The 22,781-nt window shown below is 37.1% G+C and overlaps 1 protein-coding gene across 3 annotated transcripts in view; it reads left to right on the plus strand.

Moving 5' to 3' along the window:
• The window catches only part of FAT4 (FAT atypical cadherin 4), a 197,103-nt gene extending 175,667 nt beyond the window's left edge, over positions 1-21,436 (plus strand). For 2 of the 3 annotated variants that reach the window (XM_010356398.2, XM_010356400.2), the window contains exons 13-17: positions 383-562; positions 3,003-3,127; positions 4,782-4,999; positions 15,585-15,846; positions 18,411-21,436. In XM_010356398.2, the coding sequence (XP_010354700.2) occupies positions 383-562; positions 3,003-3,127; positions 4,782-4,999; positions 15,585-15,846; positions 18,411-20,278 (2,653 nt within the window). In that variant the 3' untranslated portion in view covers positions 20,279-21,436. The remainder of the gene's footprint in view (positions 1-382; positions 563-3,002; positions 3,128-4,781; positions 5,000-15,584; positions 15,847-18,410) is intronic. The other variant, XM_010356399.2, reaches the window with a different exon arrangement.
• The last annotated feature ends 1,345 nt before the right edge of the window (positions 21,437-22,781 follow it).

Raw genomic sequence — 22,781 nt, forward strand, 5'->3', positions numbered from 1 at the left:
CATTGATCACCTTACTGATATCCTTTATCATCTCTTCAGGGAAGGAGCAATATAATGTAAATATTACAGTTGGCACTAATTCTACAGCATTTTATCTTCCCTCTGAGAGTATGCGCCTTCTTACTGACTCAGTATTGTGATAATATACATCTAATTTGACTAACTGAAAACATAATTTCCATAAATTTTATTATTTTTCATAACTTAGAAGCCTAACAACTCTGTGTGTTTATAGGAAACTCTTCTACATGTTTTCCATTGAAATTTATCACACTATAATAAATGTCAAAAAAAGCTATATTCACTGTTTTTCGAACTAAACATTATACTAAAAATGTAATCTTTTGGCACTAATATTTATATCTTCCATTTTTTTATTTAGGACTCTTGATGTTCAGCCAAATAGAGTCACAGTTGGAGGTATCAGATCGCTAGAACCAATCCTTCAGAGGAGAGGACATGTGGAAAGCCATGATTTTGTTGGATGTATAATGGAGTTTGCAGTCAATGGAAGGCCTCTGGAACCCAGCCAAGCTTTGGCAGCACAAGGCATCCTAGATCAGTATGGCAATTTTATTTCTTACTGTTTTAAAGAAAAAGAATGCAAAAAAAGTATGCTTCAGTGAGCATCAAAAGATGAAATTATTATTCTCAAAACTCTAAAAATACCAAATGATTTACATTGTTTTGAATTTTAAATATTTATTTGCACCTTTGAAATTTTGGCACCAAGTATGATATTTAATTAGAAAATTAATATTTTTCTAGACTCTTATACATATATATTATATATATATATATATATATGCATGTGTGCATGTATATGTTTTATCCTCTTACAGAGAGTTGTGAAGATTAAATGAGTTAAGTTGGTAAATTATATAAAAAAGGGTTCCAGCATATAGAGATATATAGACGTTAGCCATCATGGGCACATAGAACTTTATTTCACCTGAAATAGTTTTACTTATAGGCATACATATTCCTAAAAATTTGATACAGCTTTAAAAACAGGTAATAACTTGATTAATTATGAACTGTAAGACTTTTTTATTTGATTATTAATTAGGTTTCTAGCAATAACTTAGGAATGGTAGAAATTACATATTTTATTTTAAAATTACTTTTGTTCATTATTAAAGTCGGAAAAATTCTGAAAAAAATACAAGGAAGAAAATAAAATTAACCTATAATCTAACCACCCACAGACAAGTACTCCTAGGTTATTGTCATGTTTGTGACTGCTTAGTATCCCATAATGTGAATGTGCTATATTTTAACTATTGCTTTACACTTTAGTTGTTTCCAATTTTAGTAATATACCAATTACCCTGTGATTAACACATTTTCACAAAAAAACTTTGCTCACATTATTTTTTGGATGAGATTACTAGAAATAAAACTATTACTGGCAAAGCTAGGAATACTTTCTAACGTTTGTAACTTAAATATTTTAATAACATTTGCCATTTGCCTTTCTTTTCCTACATGTTGTTACTGTTTTGTTACAAAGTCACGTTGGTTCATTATTATTATTAATCAAACAGTGCAGAAAAACAAAGGATTGAGATTGCCACCATTGTTAATACTTTGGTGTGCATCCTTTTGTATCTCTCTCCATGTTCACACACATTTTTAAATATCATTTTTTTTTTTTTTCATTTAGAGATATTTTGTGAACATCTTTTTAGGTGAAAACCTACTGAAACAAAACTTTTGGACTTACCTTTAACTCCTCTCTTTCTGTTAGACCTTATGGCCAGAATGACCTTTCTATTTGTTTGTTTGTTTTTTGAGACGGAGTCTTGCTCTGTCGCCCAGGCTGGAGTGCAATGGCGGGATCTCGGCTCACTGCAACCTCCGCCTCCCGGGTTCAAGCAATTATCTGCCTCACCCTCCCAAGTAGCTGGGATTACAGGTGCCTGCCACCACGCATGACAAATTTTTGTATTTTTAGTAGAGACGGGAGTTTCATCATGTTGACCAGGCTGGTCTTGAATTCCTGACCTCATGATCCACTGGCCTCGGCCTCCCAAAGTGCTGGGATTACAGGCGTGAGCCACTGCACCCGGCCCAGAATGGTTTTTAAAACACAAGTCAGTTAACTTTTTCACTTTTTGGCTAAGAGTGCTTCAATAGCTCCCCATCTAACCCAGCTTCAAAGCCAAAATCCTGACACTGACTGACAACATTTTTGTGATATGCCATCTCCCTTAACTTCCTGACCATATCTAACTACTCTTCTTCTTCTTGTCCCCCGAGCTCCAATCATGTTGGACCTCAGTGTTTCTCAAACATGGCAGTACGCTTTCACTTCAGGGCTTTCTCACTGGCTGTTTCCTCTAGCTGAAATGATATTCTACCAGATATACTTCATTCCCTTATTTTATTTAGGTCTTAAGAATTAATCTTAAAGATTAAGATTAATTCACTGCCTAATCTAAAGATTCAGCAAACCTGCAAACTCACTATACCCTTTCTCACCTTGATTTTCTCGGTAGCTATTTTTTTCTTTATTTTCTGCCTCTTCCACAAGAAAAAAAATAAGTACTTCCTGAGTGCATGGTTATTTTTTTCATTACTTTACTTCCATGCTTAGAACAGTACTTGACGTATGGTAGGCATTCAATAAACATTAGTTGCATGAGTAGCCTGGTAGACAGGTGTCAAAAAATATGTGGTCCCTGGATAATATGTATTAACAAAGTGTTTATTTGACCAAGATATTTTATTCAAGTAAGAATTAATTTAAAGAAGAAATTGTCACATCTTTCTCATTATTATGTAAGACATAATTTTTCTTGAATCTTCTTTAGTGTGAGGCAGACTATGTTTTTTAGGAAAACTTCTAGTTTGATTAGTTTCTCCAAATGTAGTTGTAACTTGAGCTTCAAATAATGGAGTGCTTAAAATTAAATAAGTTAATACAAATTTTATCGAGTTTAAGCAAACTTCTCCTCATCTTTTATGTGATTTATGGTTCTCATTATGATTTATTTTAGATGCCCTAGACTGGAAGGCGCTTGTACTCGCAGCCCATGCCAACATGGTGGCACATGTATGGATTATTGGTCATGGCAGCAGTGTCATTGCAAAGAGGGACTCACTGGGAAATACTGTGAAAAATGTATGTAAGGTCTTCCATCTTCCCCTGGAAATTATAATAACTATGAAAAGTAAAATATATGCACCCAAGTATGTAATTGGATTAAAAATTATGCTTTCATTCTAAATATTAAAAATATTAAATGGACAATAATTGGTAAAATACAGTGACATTTAAAAAATATTTTTGTAACCTGAAGAAGAATGATATCCTTTTAAAGAATTATTTACTAAATGTCTAGCTTCCATTTTAAAAGTATTTTATTCACTTATTTTTGTTTGTTTTATCTGTAAGAATGCTAGGCAATCTAAAAGATCAAAGGTTATATTTCGGCTTTTTTTTCATATTATCTGCATTTGGGGGATATTTTTCTGGTCAATTTTTGTGCATAAAAAGGTATACACACTAAATCACTCAACACTGAGCTCAAAACATCATACAAAGGCATCATATGTTAAAATTAATGTTGATACTTTCATTTCAATGTACAAGTGGTAGAATTAGTTTTGGATATTGCATTTTAAAATCCTTTCGTCTGTTGTCTTTTAAACCCTAATGTTATTATTTAGACATGAATGACGTTCACATCATCATTAGAAATTGGTGCTCTGTAATTTTGAGCTGCACATTTCACTAACTAACCATAATGGCTCCTCTTTTCTTAAAATTCTTCATTTTCAAACAAGTGGTTACTACTTAAATCCGTTGCAGATATCTGACTACATTTAAGAAGTCATTTGATTCAATTATATTATGAAAATGAATAGAAATGCATAATAAAATTGAGGATATAATATAATCTAAAAGGTCTTAGCAGAAAGTGTAATTGTGTGGAATTATATTAGAGATATTGAAAACATAGAAAACATATTGTCACGTGATTTTTAATGTAATAAATATTTAATAAGTAGGAGCCTAATTATATCTGAAATATGAGTCATTGGCTAGATAAATGCCTGAGGCGCTTTTTCTTAAATCATGATATAACTCACATACTAAAAAATGTATCGTTTTAAAGTGTATTTTTCAGGACTGAAATACATTTGAGCTCATTTTCTTCATATTCTTTCTTTAGCTATATTATTTGTTTCTATAACTTAAACTTCCATATTTCTGGAGTGTGGATTTTTTCAGGTTATGATAAATTATAATATACATACTGATTATACATGATGAAAAATTACATGTGATGATTACTGAAAATATAGTTAGTTACAGATGCAGATATTTGATTGTACACTTCTTTGTCCAAATTCATAGCATACTAGAGACTAAAGATTACAAATAATTTTAGTCATGCAAACATATATTTTGGAAACACAGTGAAAATGATTACAAACAAATTTTTCAGGTACATATTTCCAACAAGTGGCTATGTCTTTAGATATTCATGATTTATATAATGTGGCAAATAATTTAGTAAATATTTCCTAAATGGTTAATGACTGTCATAAAGTATTTTACATTTCATGCTTCTGAAATGGATTTAAACATTTGAAATCAACTTATATAACAATTCATAAATGACTATTTTTTAAAGAGTAGAGTTGGGGGACAGTAATTCCCAAAACTTAATATTTTCATTGTCCTTTTTATATTTTTTGTCACTATAGAAAACTCTCCAAGAAATGCCAAATGAATACATTCATTTTCCCTTTTTTCCTTTGGCTTTCAGCTCTTACTCCTGACACTGCCTTATCATTAGAAGGCAAAGGGCGCTTAGACTACCACATGAGTCAGAATGAGAAGCGGGAATATTTGTTAAGGCAAAGCATACGAGGTGCCATGTTGGAGCCTTTTGGTGTGAACAGTCTGGAGGTAAAATTTAGGACCAGAAGCGAGAATGGCATTTTAATCCATATCCAAGAAAGCAGCAATTACACTACTGTGAAGGTGAGATAAAAGCTAATGGTGACTTCATTTGATTAGACAGCCTGCCGTGTAGTGGTTTAAATCACTCCTCCCATAATTTCTGTCCTTTTCTTTACAACCCATTAGAGTTCCGACTGATGCTGGGCACTATTCCAATGTCATCTATCTTAACTATTCCCCAGGCATTGGCCAGAGTAACAAAGATCTGAATGGTTTGGTTTCTACACACTTTTGTGGTGCTTTAGAGTAGAGAACCCTGCCAGGTAGGCCAGCACACAAAGAATAAGTTGCAATCTATTTTTCTGGTAAGAATTTATATCACTTTTTTTCTTACTTTTAAGCAAAGCAAACCAAAAATGTAATGTGTCTTTGAAATACAAAAATATTTTTCTCCAACAATTATTTCAAATACTGATATGTATATGTCAATTGACAGGATTAGAATAAAGAAAAACATTTTGAAATTATATGATTTCTGGAGCATATAATCAATTCTCTATCTATATAAACCCTGTGAAGTAAAGTATATTTGGAATTTATTATAATTTTACTTAACCTTTCCAAATAATTTTTAAATAATTTAAAAATTATACTTCATGAGAACAATGGATTGATTTATCATTAGGCTTTTACATAATTTGTTTTTTCTTATCTGTAAATAAGATACTAAACTTACATACAGATGAATAATTTCAATAGGTATCCATTTTTGCATCGACTCTTAGCTTTCTGAATTTTTAAATCTATATTCTGCTTTCTTTCCCACAAATAAATCATCTCCTACACCAACAGTTTCTTTAGTTTAGTTATATTGACTGCCTTCCATTAGTATTACTTTGTATCATTCTACTGATAATTTTTTATATAAATTTTAGTAAATTCTTAAGATTATAAATCTAGATTTCTTGAATTATTTTCATCTATTAGTCAATATTTGATAATTACTTCAGGGATAGTTCACAAAGAAAAAGAGCAATATGTTCAGAAAATGATTAGGTTTAATTCACATATAATACTAAAAATAAAAATAGATGTTCACTTCTAAACTTCAGCCTCTTTCATCCTTAAAATGTTTCTCTGTGCAAGCCAACCGTGATTATGTTGCATATAAATCTATTTAATAAGTGGCATGAAAACCAATATTTCTTACCTTCTCAAATGATAATTCCTCTAGTCTAGTCATTCCAACTGGGAAAACTTTTACCCCCAGGGGACATTTGGCAATATCTGGAGATCTTTTCAAGTGTCACAGTTAGGAGGTGGGAGAGTACTGCTGGCGCCTAGCGGTAGAGGCCAGGGATGTTGCTAAACAGCAGCCCCTCACAGCAAAGAGCTATGTGGCCCCAGAGATTAGTGCCAAGGGGCAGACAGTCTACCCTTATCCCCTACAAGAGAACATCTTCAGGTTTTAACTGTACCTCTGTGAAACAAAGGACCCAGTTCCAGAGTTAATAAAACAACTGTAAAAGAGAACACATAAGCCATTGTATTATATTATTATTTGGTACTTATAATTTTCATTGAAAATAGTATTTGAGATGGCCGAATAGGAACAGCTCCAGTCTCCAACTCCCAGCACGAGCGACACAGAAGACCGGTGATTTCTGCATCTTCAACTGAGGTACTGGGGTCATCTCACTAGGGAGTGCCGGACAATCGGTGCTGGTCAGTTGCTGCAGCCTGACCAGCAAGAGCTGAAGCAAGGCGAGGCATCGCCTCACCTGGAAGCGCAAGGGGGAAGGGTATCCCTTTTCCTAGCCAGGGGAACTGAGACACACAACACCTGGAAAATCGGGGAACTCCCACCCCAATACCGCGCTCTAAGCTAACGGGCACACCAGAAGAATATATCCCTCACCTGGCCGGGAGGGTCCCACGCCCACGGAGCCTCCCTCATTGTTAACACAGCAGTCTGCTGCCATCACAAGGCAGCAGTGAGGCTGGGGGAGGGGCGCCCGCCATTGCTGAGGCTTAAGTAGGTAAACAAAGCCGCTGGGAAGCTCCAACTGGGTGGAGCTCACAGCAGCTCAAGGAAACCTGCCTGTCTCTATAGACTCCACCTCTGGGGACAGGGCTCAGCTAAAAAAACAACAGGGGAAGCAGCAGAGGCCTGAGCAGACACGAATGACTTTGTCTGACAGCTTTGAAGAGAGCAGTGGATCTCCCAACACGGAGGTTGAGATCTGAGAATGGACAGACTGCCTGCTCAAGTGGGTCACTGACCCCTGAGTAGCCTCACTGGGAGACACCCCATACTAGGGGCAGTCTGACACCCCACAACTCACAGGGTGGAGTACACCCCTGAGAGGAAGCTTCCAAAGTAAGAATCAGACAGGTACATTCGATGTTCAGCAATATTCTATCTTCTGCAACCTCTGCTGCTGATACCCAGGCAAACAGGGTCTGGAGTGGGCCTCAAGCAATCTCCAACAGACCTATAGCTGAGGGTCCTGACTGTCAGAAGGAAAACTATCAAACAGGAAGGACACCTATACCAAAACCCCATCAGTATGTCACCATCATCAAAGACCAGAGACAGATAAAACCACAAAGATGGGGAAAAAGCAGGGCAGAAAAGCTGGAAATTCAAAAAATAAGAGCACATCTGCCCCTGCAAAGGAGCGCAGCCCATCGCCAGCAACGGATCGAAGCTGGTCAGAGAATGACTTTGACGAGATGAGAGAAGAAGGCTTCAGTCCATCAAACTTCTCAGAGCTAAAGGAGGAATAACGTACCCAGTGCAAAGAAACTAAAAATCTTGAAAAAAGAGTGGAAGAATTGACAGCTAGACTAATTAATGCAGAGAAGGTCATAAACAAAATGACAGAGATGAAAACCATGACACGAGAAATACGTGACAAATGCACAAGCTTCAGTAACCGACTCGATCAACTGGAAGAAAGAGTATTAGCGATTGAGGATCAAATGAATGAAATGAAGCGAGAAGAGAAACCAAAAGAAAAAAGAAGAAAAAGAAATGAACAAAGCCTGCAAGAAGTATGGGATTATGTAAAAAGACCAAATCTACGTCTGATTGGGGTGCCTGAAAGTGAGGGGGAAAATGGAACCAAGTTGGAAAACACTCTTCAGGATGTCATCCAGGAGAACTTCCCCAACCTAGTAGGGCAGGACAACATTCAAATTCAGGAAATACAGAGAACGCCACAAAGATACTCCTCCAGAAGAGCAACTCCAAGACACATAATTGCCAGATTCACCAAAGTTGAAATGAAGGAAAAAATCTTAAGGGCAGCCAGAGAGAAAGGTCGGGTTACCCACAAAGGGAAGCCCATCAGACTAACAGCAGATCTCTCGGCAGAAACTCTACAAGCCAGAAGAGAGTGGGGGCCAATATTCAACGTTCTTAAAGAAAAGAATTTTCAACCCAGAATTTCATATCCAGCCAAACTAAGTTTCATAAGTGAAGGAGAAATAAAATCCTTTACAGATAAGCAAATGCTTAGAGATTTTGTCACCACCAGGCCTGCCTTACAAGAGACCCTGAAGGAAGCCCTAAACATGGAAAGGAACAACCAGTACCAGCCATTGCAAAAACATGCCAAAATGTAAAGACCATCGAGGCTAGGAAGAACCTGCATCAACTAACGAGCAAAATAACCAGTTAATATCATAATGGCAGGATCAAGTTCACACATAACAATATTAACCTTAAATGTAAATGGACTAAATGCTCCAATTAAAAGACACAGACTGGCAAACTGGATAAAGAGTCAAGACCCATCAGTCTTCTGTATTCAGGAGACCCATCTCACATGCAGAGAGATACATAGGCTCAAAATAAAGGGATGGAGGAAGATCTACCAAGCAAATGGAGAACAAAAAAAAGCAGGGGTTGCAATCCTAGTCTCTGATAAAATAGACTTTAAACCATCAAAGATCAAAAGAGACAAAGAAGGCCATTACATAATGGTAAAGAGATCAATTCAACAGGAAGAGCTAACTATCCTAAATATATATGCACCCAATACAGGAGCACCTAGATTCATAAAGCAAGTCCTTAGAGACTTACAAAGAGACTTAGACTCCCATACAATAATAATGGGAGACTTCAACACTCCACTGTCAACATTAGACAGATCAAGAGACAGAAAGTTAACAAGGATATCCAGGAATTGCACTCATCTCTGCACCAAGTGGACCTAATAGACATCTATAGAACTCTCCACCCCAAATCAACAGAATATACATTCTTTTCAGCACCACATCGCACTTATTCCAAAATTGACCACATAATTGGAAGTAAAGCACTCTTCAGCAAATGTACAAGAACAGAAATTATAACAAACTGTCTCTCAGACCACAGTGCAATCAAACTAGAACTCAGGACTAAGAAACTCAATCAAAACCACTCAACTACATGGAAACTGAACAACCTGCTCCTGAATAACTACTGGGTACATAATGAAATGAAGGCAGAAATAAAGATGTGCTTTGAAATCAATGAGAAAAAAGATACAACATACCAGAATCTCTGGGACACATTTAAAGCAGTGTGTAGAGGGAAATTTATAGCACTAAATGCCCACAAGAGAAAGCAGGAAAGATCTAAAATTGACACTCTAACATCACAATTAAAAGAACTAGAGAGGCAAGAGCAAACACATTCAAAAGCTAGCAGAAGGCAAGAAATAACTAAGATCAGAGCAGAACTGAAGGAGATAGAGACACAAAAAACCCTCCAAAAAATCAATGAATCCAGGAGTTTGTTTTTTGAAAAGATCAACAAAATTGACAGACCGCTAGCAAGACTAATAAAGAAGAAAAGAGAGAGGAATCAAATAGATGCAATAAAAAATGATAAAGGAGATATCACCACCGACCCCACAGAAATACAAACTACCATCAGAGAATACTATAAACACCTCTATGCAAATCAACTAGAAAATCTAGAAGAAATGGATAATTTCCTGGACACTTACACTCTCCCAAGACTAAACCAGGAAGAAGTTGAATTCCTGAATAGACCAATAGCAGGCTCTGAAATTGAGGCAACAATTAATAGCCTACCCACCAAAAAAAGTCCAGGACCAGATGGATTCACAGCTGAATTCTACCAGAGGTACAAGGAGGAGCTGGTACCATTCCTTCTGAAACTATTGAATCAATAGAAAAAGAGGGAATCCTCCCCAACTCATTTTATGAGGCCAACATCATCCTGATACCAAAGCCTGGCAGAGACACAACAAAAAAAGAGAATTTTAGACCAATATCCCTGATGAACATCGATGCAAAAATCCTCAATAAAATACTGGCAAACCAGATTCAGCAGCACATCAAAAAGCTTATCCACCATGATCAAGTGGGCTTCATCCCTGGGATGCAAGGCTGGTTCACCATATGCAAATCAATAAACATAATCCAGCATATAAACAGAACCAAAGTCAAGAACCACATGATTATCTCAATAGATGCAGAAAAGGTTTTGACAAAATTCAACAGCCCTTCATGCTAAAAACGCTCAATAAATTCGGTATTGATGGAACGTACCTCAAAATAATAAGAGCTATTTATGACAAACCCACAGCTAATATCATACTGAATGGGCAAAAACTGGAAAAATTCCCTTTGAAAACTGGTACAAGACAGGGATGCCCTCTCTCACCACTCCTATTCAACATAGAGTTAGAAGTCCTGGCTAGGGCAATCAGGCAAGAGAAAGAAATCAAGGGTATTCAGTTAGGAAAAGAAGAAGTCAAATTGTCCCTGTTTGCAGATGACATGATTGTATATTTAGAAAACCCCATCGTCTCAGCCCAAAATCTCCTTAAGCTGATAAGCAACTTCAGCAAAGTCTCAGGATACAAAATTAATGTGCAAAAATCACAAGCATTCTTATACACCAATAACAGACAAGCAGAGAGCCAAGTCAGGAATGAACTTCCATTCACAATTGCTTCAAAGAGAATAAAATACCTAGGAATCCAGCTTACAAGGGATGTAAAGGACCTCTTCAAGGAGAACTACAAACCACTGCTCAGTGAAATCAAAGAGGACACAAACAAATGGAAGAACATACCATGCTCATGGATAGGAAGAATCAATATCGTGAAAATGGCCATACTGCCCAAGGTTATTTATAGATTCAATGCCATCCCCATCAAGCTACCAATGAGTTTCTTCACAGAATTGGAAAAAACTGCTTTAAAGTTCATATGGAACCAAAAAAGGGCCCGCATTGCCAAGACAATCCTAAGTCAAAAGGACAAAGCTCGAGGCGTCACGCTACCTGACTTCAAACTATACTACAAGGCTACAGTAACCAAAACACCATGGTACTGGTACCAAAACAGAGCTATAGACCAGTGGAACAGAACAGAGTCCTCAGAAATAATACCACACATCTACAGCCATCTGATCTTTGACAAACCTGAGAGAAACAAGAAATGGGGAAAGGATTCCCTATTTAATAAATGGTGCTGGGAAAATTGGCTCGCCATAAGTAGAAAGCTGAAACTGGATCCTTTCCTTACTCCTTATACAAAGATTAATTCAAGATGGATTAGAGACTTAAATGTTAGACCTAATACCATAAAAACCCTAGAAGAAAATCTAGGTAGTACCATTCAGGACATAGGCATGGGCAAGGACTTCATGTCTAAAACACCAAAAGCAACGGCAGCAAAAGCCAAAATTGACAAATGGGATCTAATTAAACTAAAGAGCTTCTGCACAGCAAAAGAAACTACCATCAGAGTGAACAGGCAACCTACAGAATGGGAGAAAATTTTTTCAATCTACTCATCTGACAAAGGGCTAATATCCAGAATCTACAAAGAACTCAAACAAATATACAAGAAAAAAACAAACAACCCCATCAAAAAGTGGGGAAAGGATATGAACAGACATTTCTCAAAAGAAGACATTCATACAGCCAACAGACACATGAAAAAATGCTCATCATCACTCGCCATCAGAGAAATGCAAATCAAAACTACAATGAGATACCATCTCATACCAGTTAGAATGGCAATCATTTAAAAATCAGGAAACAACAGTTGTTGGAGAGGATGTGGAGAAATAGGAACACTTTTGCACTGTTGGTGGGATTGTAAACTAGTTCAACCATTATGGAAAGCAGTATGGCAATTCCTCAAGGATCTAGAACTAGATGTACCATATGACCCAGCCATCCCACTACTGGGTATATACCCAAAGGATTATAAATTATTCTACTACAAAGACACATGCACACGTATGTTTATTGCGGCACTATTCACAATAGCAAAGACTTGGAATCAACCCAAATGTCCATCTGTGACAGACTGGATTAAGAAAATGTGGCACATATACACCATGGAATACTATGCAGCCATAAAAAAGGATGAGTTTGCGTCCTTTGTAGGGACATGGATGCAGCTGAAAACCATCATTCTTAGCAAACTATCACAAGAAGAGAAAACCAAACACCGCATGTTCTCACTCATAGGTGGGAACTGAACAATGAGATCACTTGGACTCGGGAAGGGGAACATCACACACCGGGGCCTATCATGGGGAGGGGGGAGGGGGGAGGGATTGCATTGGGGAGTTATACATGATATAAATGATGAATTGATGGGTGCTGACGAGTTGATGGGTGCAGCACACCAACATGGCACAAATATACATATGTAACAAACCTGCACGTTATGCACATGTACCCTAGAACTTAAAGTATAATAAAAAATAAAAAAAAAAAAGAAAATAGTATTTGAAGTAAACAAAGTAAAGAAGCAAAGAAAGAAACAGGTCTTCATCTTCTATAAGAATCGTGTTTTATGTGTTTTGAGAGGCTTTGACATTGAGGTCTGTGTGTTATCTGTTAAGCTGCTTCCAAGTCTTCATGCCATTTAAATGACATATGAAATAGTTCTGTACTAGCGTACACTTTAAGCCAAGGAATTTAGTCAAAATACAATGTGGTTGAAAAAAATCAGAGACAAATTTTTTTCTTCACTAAGAAAAAAGCTCAATGTCAGGATCCATTTTTGTCAACATAAATTCTATTTCCAACAGGACAGCAGCATACAACTCCAGATTTTGTTACATTGGTAGCAATAACTTAATTTTTTTTTTCCTGAAAGGAAAGTAAGTGCTAATTAATTTAAAAAAAAAAAAAAAAAAAGGATAATACAGACCAAAATGCATACTTTTGTATGAAAATTTTGAAAAGCAGCTTTTCAAAGATTAAGGGGCTTGGTAGGTAAAGAGAATAGGTAAGAAAAAATAACAGCAGTGAATTAAGAATATCTAAACTGAAAGAAAGTGACTGTTGTAAGCAGGCAAATTATTTGGATGATAGGAATATCAAGTGCTTATATAGACTAGGAAGCTAGTTAGGATGGACTTTTACTTGTCAGTTAGCTTATTGGTCACCAACACGCCAGGGTTTCTTTTTCCTTTTTTTTTTTTTTTTGGCTCCTTTTCTGACCCTTTCTTTAACTCTTTCTTATGGTTTGCATTCTCTCTCTCTCTTTCTCTCTCTCTCTCATTGTCTTTTCTATCATTCTGTCTCTCTCTCTCTATACACACACACACACACACACACACGCGCGCGCAGACAGAAGATGGGGACATTTTGTGAAAAATGAGCAAGGCTGTTGGGTACATGGGATTGCATGTGGGTAGAAGAGAGACAGGGTGTCAGTGTCAGGTATGGGTAGCAGTAGCAATGAGAGCAGAGAGAAGAATATGTAGAATCGATTGGGTCTATTCAGAAAAAAAAAATAAGAAGAGAAAGTTTCAGAGAGAAAGGCAAAAAGAAAGCATACTTGTTTAAAACTTTGTAGGCCAATATTTAACTCATTTCACAAATCTCTCTTCATTCATGGCATACCTTATAGCTCCATATTTGATGTTCTGTAATAACAGTAATGTGATGGACTTTATTTCTACTCTAAATCAGTTCTTTTGTTTTGTGTAGTAAATGCATAAACCACTAATGTAGTCATTTATTATCATTATCAAGTGTTGTGTATTATACATAACTGCATGTGATATACTTTTATACAACTGGCAGCACAGTAGGCTTGCTTACACCTGTATCCCCACAATAAGTAATTTGTTGTGCTATGACATTACAGTGGCTCTTGGGTCACTAGGTGATAATAATTTTTCAGCTCCTGTGGTTCATCATTGACTGTTTATGAATAAATAAAACAAAGCAAAGATTAGCATGATGTTTTAAAAGTGAGGAATTATATAAGTGTTAAGTACAGTACTGCCAGGGAGAAGGAAAACATTAAGAATGTTATAATGGGAACTTAAATTCTTATCCACCCCAATTTGTGGTATATTCCAAGTTCTCTTTCATCAAAAATGTATTGAATAAAAGGATGACATGATGAAATCAATTAGGAAGAAAGAGCTGGGAGGAGGCTTTTCCTATTTTTTTTTTTTTTTTCAAAAAGGACTCTAGCTATAACCAAAGAGGGTTGCTGTTTTTACTCTGTGTCATGAGATGTTGCCCATTTGATGAAATGTTATTGTCATTTAGCTAGAATTTTCTGTGTTTTTTTTTTGTTTTTTTTTAGTTTGGTTCTGAAATATATTATTATCTGGAAAAATTGCTTTAATAAAGTATTACTATATGAATAACATATGTAAATGTGTTAGACATCTTTTCCGTAAAGTACAAATGAACTGATTTTTAGTTTTACCAGATGTGTTTGTTGCATGTAGAAATAGCATTTGATCTGAGTGACAAAATAAACTGATCCATCTTTTCATTCCCGTTATTTGAGGAACAGTGCCACTGCATCCCCCTGCCAACACACCAGCTCTGTCTGGCAGTGGTAATGGGATATGCTCCCTGAACCAAATGTTCATCTTGCCTCATAAATTATCTCATTTTCTAAAATGCTCTGCTCAGGATACTGGAAACTCAGTAGCTGGAAACTGGAGTGGGAGCACCCTGTTACCCAATGTTCTCCTGGACAAAATAAAATAAACCAAATATCCCTTAGATAAATTGTAAAAGACAGCCAAAGTGAAGGCTTGCCTAGACACCTCATTAAGAATTCACTCTTTGTTCATCATAGTTTTTGATCTCAATAAATGATATAAACAATAGACATCATTTTTTCCTAAAATTTGTGTGTAAAAGATGAGAGGTAAAACAATTATTTTCATCTTTATTTTTCAACTATGCTTCCTTTTTAGCTGAGCATTGCTTTTCCTTTTTGCAAGTGGTTTTCACAGTTTCTTAGTACTATGGGCCTTTTACTAAACTAACCAGCATAACACACTCCAATGGCGGGTTGTCACTGGAATACAAATAATTTAAAAAGGTATAATGTAGTTATCTTAAAATGGGCATTTACCCCTTTATTATTTCTATTGTGTTCTGGAAAATAATTCATTGTGTTTTGAGAAATTAGGTATACATACAAGAATACTTTGAAAACCATTGAAACTATTAAATATAAAAGTGTATGTTGCCTAAAATTGTAGAGACAAGGTGTGTAAGTACATTCTAATACAACCAGATTCTTCAGCTATTCTATCTGCTGTAGATTGGTCAAAAAAATTAAGTTTAGTTTTATTAATGATTTTGATTTAAGCATACCATATTTTAATTGCATATTATTTATAATATGTTTTACAGATTGAGAATGGCAAAGTACATTTTACATCTGATGCAGGAATCGCTGGGAAAGTGGAGAGAAATATTCCTGAAGTGTATGTTGCAGACGGCCACTGGCACACTTTTCTAATTGGGAAAAATGGAACAGCCACAGTATTGTCTGTCGACAGAATATATAACAGAGATATTATCCACCCTACTCAGGACTTCGGTGGCCTTGATGTGCTTACTATATCACTTGGAGGAATTCCACCCAATCAAGCACATCGAGACGCCCAAACAGGTAAATGCCTCTGTTAAGTAGAGTCATAAGGGAAGTAAAATTGTTCTTCAAAAAGTAATTGTTTTTTTCTTGTGGCATGAGTAGCTAAAATCTAGAACGAGCAGCTTGCATCGTTCTTACCAAGGTTGTAATTCAGTCCATAGTGTGTTGATGCTTTGCTTGATGAAGCTAATGATGAAGAACGAGCAGCTTGCATCGTTCTTACCAAGGTTGTAATTCAGTCCATAGTGTGTTGATGCTTTGCTTGTCCACCAAGCATTTTGTATACATTTGTTCATTTATTTATTCATTCACAGCCACTCTCTTCATAGTCCATTAATGGAGACAAACATTAATCAGATTCTTACACAAATAACTGCATCATTCTAATGTGTGATAAATAATACAAATGAAGAATGTAGAATTCTAAAATACAGTGAAAAAACAGAAAGGAAGGGGAATTTTGCTGTGGAATTGACATTTATACATAAATCTGAGTGATGAGGAGGATAGAAGTGTATGAAAGGCTAATTTATGTTGATAGGAATTTTTTTTAAATAGTTTAAGTCAAAGTTATAGAACACAGCACACTGGGGGCTAATGTCATAGGTAAATGATGAAGTTGGAGAATGAAGCAACTTCCTGACCATGTTGCAGTTTTGGTCTTATTTACAGAGCAATGAAAAGTTATTGAAAACTTGAATCACAGTAGGATCAAGTTAGATATGCAGTAATATTACAGATCATTCAGGCTACAACATGGAGAATGAATTGGAGGAGGGCACGAGTGGATCTATAGAAATGAGGTGGGATCGGCCGGGCGCGGTGGCTCAAGCCTGTAATCCCAGCACTTTGGGAGGCCGAGACGGGCGGATCACGAGGTCAAGAGATCGAGACCATCCTGGCTAACACGGTGAAACCCCGTCTCTACTAAAAAAAATACAAAAACTAGCCAGGCGAGGTGGCAGGCACCTGTAGTCCCAGCTCCTCGGAGGCTGAGGCAGGAGAATGGCGTAAACCCGGGAGGCGGAACTTGCAGTGAGCTGAGATCCGGCCACTGCACTCCAGTCCCGGCGACAGAGCGAGACTCCGCCTCAAAAAAAAAAAAAAACAGAAATGAGGTGGGATCTGGGCAAGATGTCTTGTGAACTCCTACTAGTGTGGTGACTGAGGAGTTAGAAAGAAATGGATAAGCAAGAAGTACTCTGGGAAGTATAATCAACCAAATTGTTAGTGATTATCGTAAAATTCAAGGAGGTTTCTACCTCTCAACTCAAAGAAGAGTAGGTCAGCAAGAGAGGAAACTGCAGAACTCTGTGAAAGCAGCATATCTCTGAGAAATATTAGATTTGTTTTGGGACATTCTGGGTGTGAAACATCTTTGAGAAAATCCTTTGGATGGATGGGCTGGAAATCAGAAATAGACTTTAGCTGGAAATATGTGTTTAAGAGTGGTCAGTATCAAGCAGGTAACTTAAGTACTGGACATGGATGTGATCATCTAACATGAGGGTGTAGAGTGAAAAGAAAGCCTAGGACCTCATCTTGAGTAACCCTAAGAGTTACTGGTTATAGGTAGAGGAGAATAAGTCAGAAAAGGAGACAAAGTAATAGGAAGAAAATCAGGAGTATAGGAACAAAAGGAAAAGATGTCACAAAAGTACATGGTAAAACATATCAAGAATGAGAATATCACTATGGTAGAACGATGCATTAAATAAGAGGGAAAAATGCATGTGAGAGTAATAGATTTAAGGCATAAAAGTTAAAGTCCAGGTCATAAGTCTTTCGTATATGTTGATTATAGAATGTTGTGAGAAAACAAGCCAATGGAAATTATGCTTTTTTGGTAGAGTCAAAATAGATTGTTGGGCCCTGAGATAGAAATATCAGCAGTGCTAGCACACTCAAGTGTAATGAAGTGTTTCTTAACTTTGTATTTTATCTTTATCATTCCCCTAAGGAGACACTTAATATAGTCTAAACTTTGCCATCCCCAAGTCATAAAATGTTAACACCAGAGTTATGTTTTTATCTTCCCTTTCGAGGCCCACAGACCATTGTAATAGCTAAGATTTTTTTTCTTTTGTTCCCCAAGAACCTATGTTTCACACCTTTGGTGCATTATCACCTTCAATGGGAATGCATGATTTAGTAGTTGAAATCATTGGCCTATTTCATGTTCTTTACAAATTTTAAAACATACATTTTATTTGTATGTATGCAATTTTTGGTATATGGAATGTAAAAAGGAAGGGAATTGATAAATAAACAAATGAGTAAGTAAAAGAAAATTCAGCCTGCCCAAGTCATTCATAAATCTTCAGAATGAGTGTGATTCAAGCGATCTGCCCCGTGTTTGGTCATGGTAATCTTACGTCCCTTGTTATAAGATGCACAGCTTAATTACCTTTCAGCTGGACGATGACTGAGACTGAGGTTCTATATTCGTATGAAGTGATTGTGAAGCTTCTCTTTACAAGATGTCAGCAGTGTAGTATAAGCATTTTTTTTTTTTTTTTTTTTTTTTTTTTTTTTTTTTTTTTTTTTTTTGTAAAAAGCCTTACTGCTGCTTATTCTCCCAGCAGGTTTTGATGGCTGCATTGCTTCTATGTGGTATGGTGGAGAAAGTCTTCCTTTCAGCGGGAAGCATAGCTTGGCCTCCATCTCAAAAACAGATCCCTCGGTGAAGATTGGCTGCCGTGGCCCGAACATTTGTGCCAGCAACCCCTGCTGGGGTGATTTGCTGTGCATTAATCAGTGGTATGCCTACAGGTGTGTCCCTCCTGGGGACTGTGCCTCCCACCCATGCCAGAATGGTGGCAGCTGCGAGCCAGGCCTACACTCTGGCTTCACCTGTAGCTGCCCAGACTCGCACACAGGAAGGACCTGTGAAATGGTGGTGGCCTGTCTTGGCGTCCTCTGTCCTCAGGGGAAGGTGTGCAAAGCTGGAAGTCCTGCGGGGCATGTCTGTGTTCTGAGTCAGGGCCCTGAAGAGATCTCTCTGCCTTTGTGGGCTGTGCCTGCCATCGTGGGCAGCTGCGCAACCGTCTTGGCCCTCCTGGTCCTGAGCCTGATCCTGTGTAACCAGTGCAGGGGGAAGAAGGCCAAAAATCCCAAAGAGGAGAAGAAACCGAAGGAGAAGAAGAAAAAGGGAAGTGAGAATGTTGCTTTTGATGACCCCGACAATATCCCTCCCTACGGGGATGACATGACTGTGAGGAAGCAGCCTGAAGGGAACCCAAAACCAGATATCATTGAAAGGGAAAACCCCTACCTTATCTATGATGAAACTGATATTCCTCACAACTCAGAAACCATCCCCAGTGCCCCTTTGGCATCTCCAGAGCAGGAGATAGAGCACTATGACATTGACAATGCCAGCAGCATTGCCCCTTCGGATGCTGACATCATCCAACACTACAAGCAGTTCCGCAGCCACACACCAAAATTTTCAATCCAGAGGCACAGTCCCCTAGGCTTTGCAAGGCAATCCCCCATGCCCTTAGGAGCAAGCAGTTTGACTTACCAGCCTTCATATGGTCAAGGTTTGAGAACCAGCTCCCTAAGCCACTCAGCATGCCCAACTCCCAACCCTCTGTCTCGACACAGTCCAGCCCCTTTCTCCAAATCTTCTACGTTCTATAGAAACAGCCCAGCAAGGGAATTGCATCTTCCCGTAAGGGATGGTAATACTTTGGAAATGCATGGTGACACCTGCCAACCTGGCATTTTCAACTATGCCACAAGGCTGGGAAGGAGAAGCAAGAGTCCTCAGGCCATGGCATCACATGGTTCTAGACCAGGGAGTCGCCTAAAGCAGCCAATTGGGCAGATTCCTCTGGAATCTTCTCCTCCAGTTGGACTCTCTATTGAGGAAGTGGAGAGGCTCAACACACCTCGCCCTAGAAACCCAAGTATCTGCAGTGCAGACCATGGGAGGTCTTCTTCAGAGGAGGACTGCAGAAGACCACTGTCTAGAACAAGGAATCCAGCCGATGGCATTCCAGCTCCAGAATCCTCTTCTGATAGTGACTCCCATGAATCTTTCACTTGCTCAGAAATGGAATATGACAGGGAGAAGCCAATGGTATATACTTCCAGGATGCCCAAATTATCTCAAGTCAATGAATCTGATGCAGATGATGAAGATAATTACGGAGCCAGACTTAAGCCTCGAAGGTACCACGGCCGCAGGGCCGAGGGAGGACCTGTGGGCACCCAGGCAGCGGCACCAGGCGCTGCTGACAACACACTGCCCATGAAGCTAGGGCAGCAAGCAGGGACTTTCAACTGGGACAACCTTTTGAACTGGGGCCCTGGCTTTGGCCATTATGTAGATGTTTTTAAAGATTTGGCATCTCTTCCAGAAAAAGCAGCAGCAAATGAAGAAGGCAAAGCTGGGACAACTAAGCCAGTCCCCAAAGATGGGGAAGCAGAACAGTATGTGTGAAGTTTATGTACTGGCACTATAAAAATACAAAAACAAGAAATGCTCAAACCATTGTAAACTTGCCGACTAGGTTGGATCACATTTGAAAAACAGGCCAGTATGGACTAATGGTGGAGGGAAAACTTTAAAAATAATAACCACAATGCTGCTGAAACAGACTCACAACAACTCTTAATTTAAACATGTGTGGTTGAATTTATTTCCCTGCATGCATTGTGTTTTGTAACTAGTTATGTGGCATGCAGCATTTGGAAAATTTTTCTTATTTACCAGTGTTTGCTTTGTGATTTTTAAAATTTGATATCTTTACCATTGCAGAAAAGAACTTGTGCTTTCCCAGTGGCGTATGTGTATTGTTTCCATTGTATTATTATAATTATGTTTTGCATTGCAAGATTCTTGATGTTAAACCAATCCTTGTAAAGTGTAGAAAGGAGCCCTTCTATCATGGAATGAAAGATTAAGTATATTAACACTTTTCAGAATGATAGTTTCCGTATTTGATGTTGCTCAGAAATGTCTGAGTGTTAGAGTAAGTTTTACATGACAGTGGGTACTAAAATTAAGTCATTTTGTTCAGCACTTTAATGCTTTCTTATAGAATTGTCTAAAACTTCTGGATCCTTGAGCAAGTGATTATGGTCTCCTGACTTTCATGAGGCTTCCATTAGGAACAGAATGATTGCATGTTGTCCCCAGAACACTGCCACCTTGCTATGCGAATGACGTTCTCAGCAGCACTTAGGACACTCTTAAACGTTATTTATTGAAAAAAATTTTCTATGCTTTTAATATTTTAAAGAATTGACCTAAGGAAAGCCTATGATTGGACTTATTTTCCAACCAGATAACATTTACTCTAAGTACCCAGTTTTTATAATTTATATGAAATGAGATTTCAACACTTACTTTCTGTCATTTTGTAGATCATTTTTTTAATACTGTGTAAAAACTTTTTTTACACCTAAACTGTGTTTTTGATACTGATATTTTCCTATGCTGAATAGTTTTCTTACTTTCAGGGAAGGTAAGAAAATACTTTTTTTATATTTGTTACTTATGTAACATTCATATTTTTCACATTTTGATATTTGTAACATACTGTATGCTTTCTACTTGTAAATGTCAACAATAGAATTAAAATATTTATTTAAAATATTTTGTATTCATAGTGTAATATTAATTTTTATCTTTCTATATTCCTTGTATGCCCAATTGAGAATAGTCTCTACTTGTCAATAGGGTATGGCTACTTGAACTGTATATGAGCAACATCATTTTCTTTTTAAAAAATGTGAATATGGATCATTGCCAGAACAGGTATTTTAAAGTCACTTTAGTGCATTCCTACATGTCAGAGTTCTTAGGTTTCCCTGGAGTATAATGAGTCTAGACTAGGTTGATCTTAGGGGACTGACTTTGTTATAAAGCTGGTTTAAGCATTCTGGCAATAAATGTTTGGAAATTCCCAGTAGAATGTGTTCACTGAAGACCAGCTTTAGATCAGTCTTATAGCCGTAGAAGCAGCAATGAATTAAAGCTAATTATGGAAAAATGTCTGGGTCTGATTTTCTCCAAGGACCCAGCCCAAAATTCTGTAAGTCCAAGGGTGGGTAGAAAGAATGATAGCGAAAGCTCCACTCTACATATGTGTCTTTAATTTATTGATTACTCTGCTACATAATTCTAAAGAAACTGTACATGCTGTCTTAGCCAAGACAAACCTCTGTTTTCAGGAGTCATAGTTACATCTTAAATAACAGGACTTTTAAAAATTACCTCACAATCTCAGAACATATTTAATTAAATATCTGCCCCAAACCTAATATTCATTGAGAATACTATCCTTTAATACTGACTGTACCATATTGAATAGGAATTTTAACAATATGTATATTAACACCCACAGATTGAGGTATATGCCAGAATTATTTTGTTATTTAATAATGTTGACATTATTATTTTTTGGTTTCAGATTAGGAAGTATAATGTGAGTTTAATCTAAATCATGATATTCCTTTAGGTTGAAACACTGAATGTAAGATAATGATCTGATCTTCTCTTTTTTTGTCACCTGTGATGAGCCAACATGTTTTAGTATTTCTCTATGAATTTTATAAATTTATTCTCCAAAATGGAAACATGTTCATTGCTTTGTGTAACTTAAAACAGAATACAGTTAAAAAAAAAGAAAACTCTGAAGCATCTCAATGTCCTCAAGAATATAAACTCTATAATTTAGAACAGAGCTAAATGTAAGATGATAAACATGATTATAGCTAAGAGTAAAGGGGGAGGAACTTGGTGCCAAGATTACTCTTATTCTCTAAGAATTCTTTGTGAGATAGAGAATTACTATTCCCTTGACTAATCAATCCCAGTTTAGGAACTTGATAGAATTCTCATAGGACAATTTCTAGTCTTTGGTTCTTCTTGGAAATCTGTTCTACTGAAGCAAGGCCAATATTTATATTAAAATAAATCAGAAATCTATGAAATGAAG

Source organism: Rhinopithecus roxellana, chromosome 2 (assembly GCF_007565055.1).
Source record: "Rhinopithecus roxellana isolate Shanxi Qingling chromosome 2, ASM756505v1, whole genome shotgun sequence".
In the NCBI taxonomy this organism is placed as follows: domain Eukaryota; kingdom Metazoa; phylum Chordata; class Mammalia; order Primates; family Cercopithecidae; genus Rhinopithecus; species Rhinopithecus roxellana.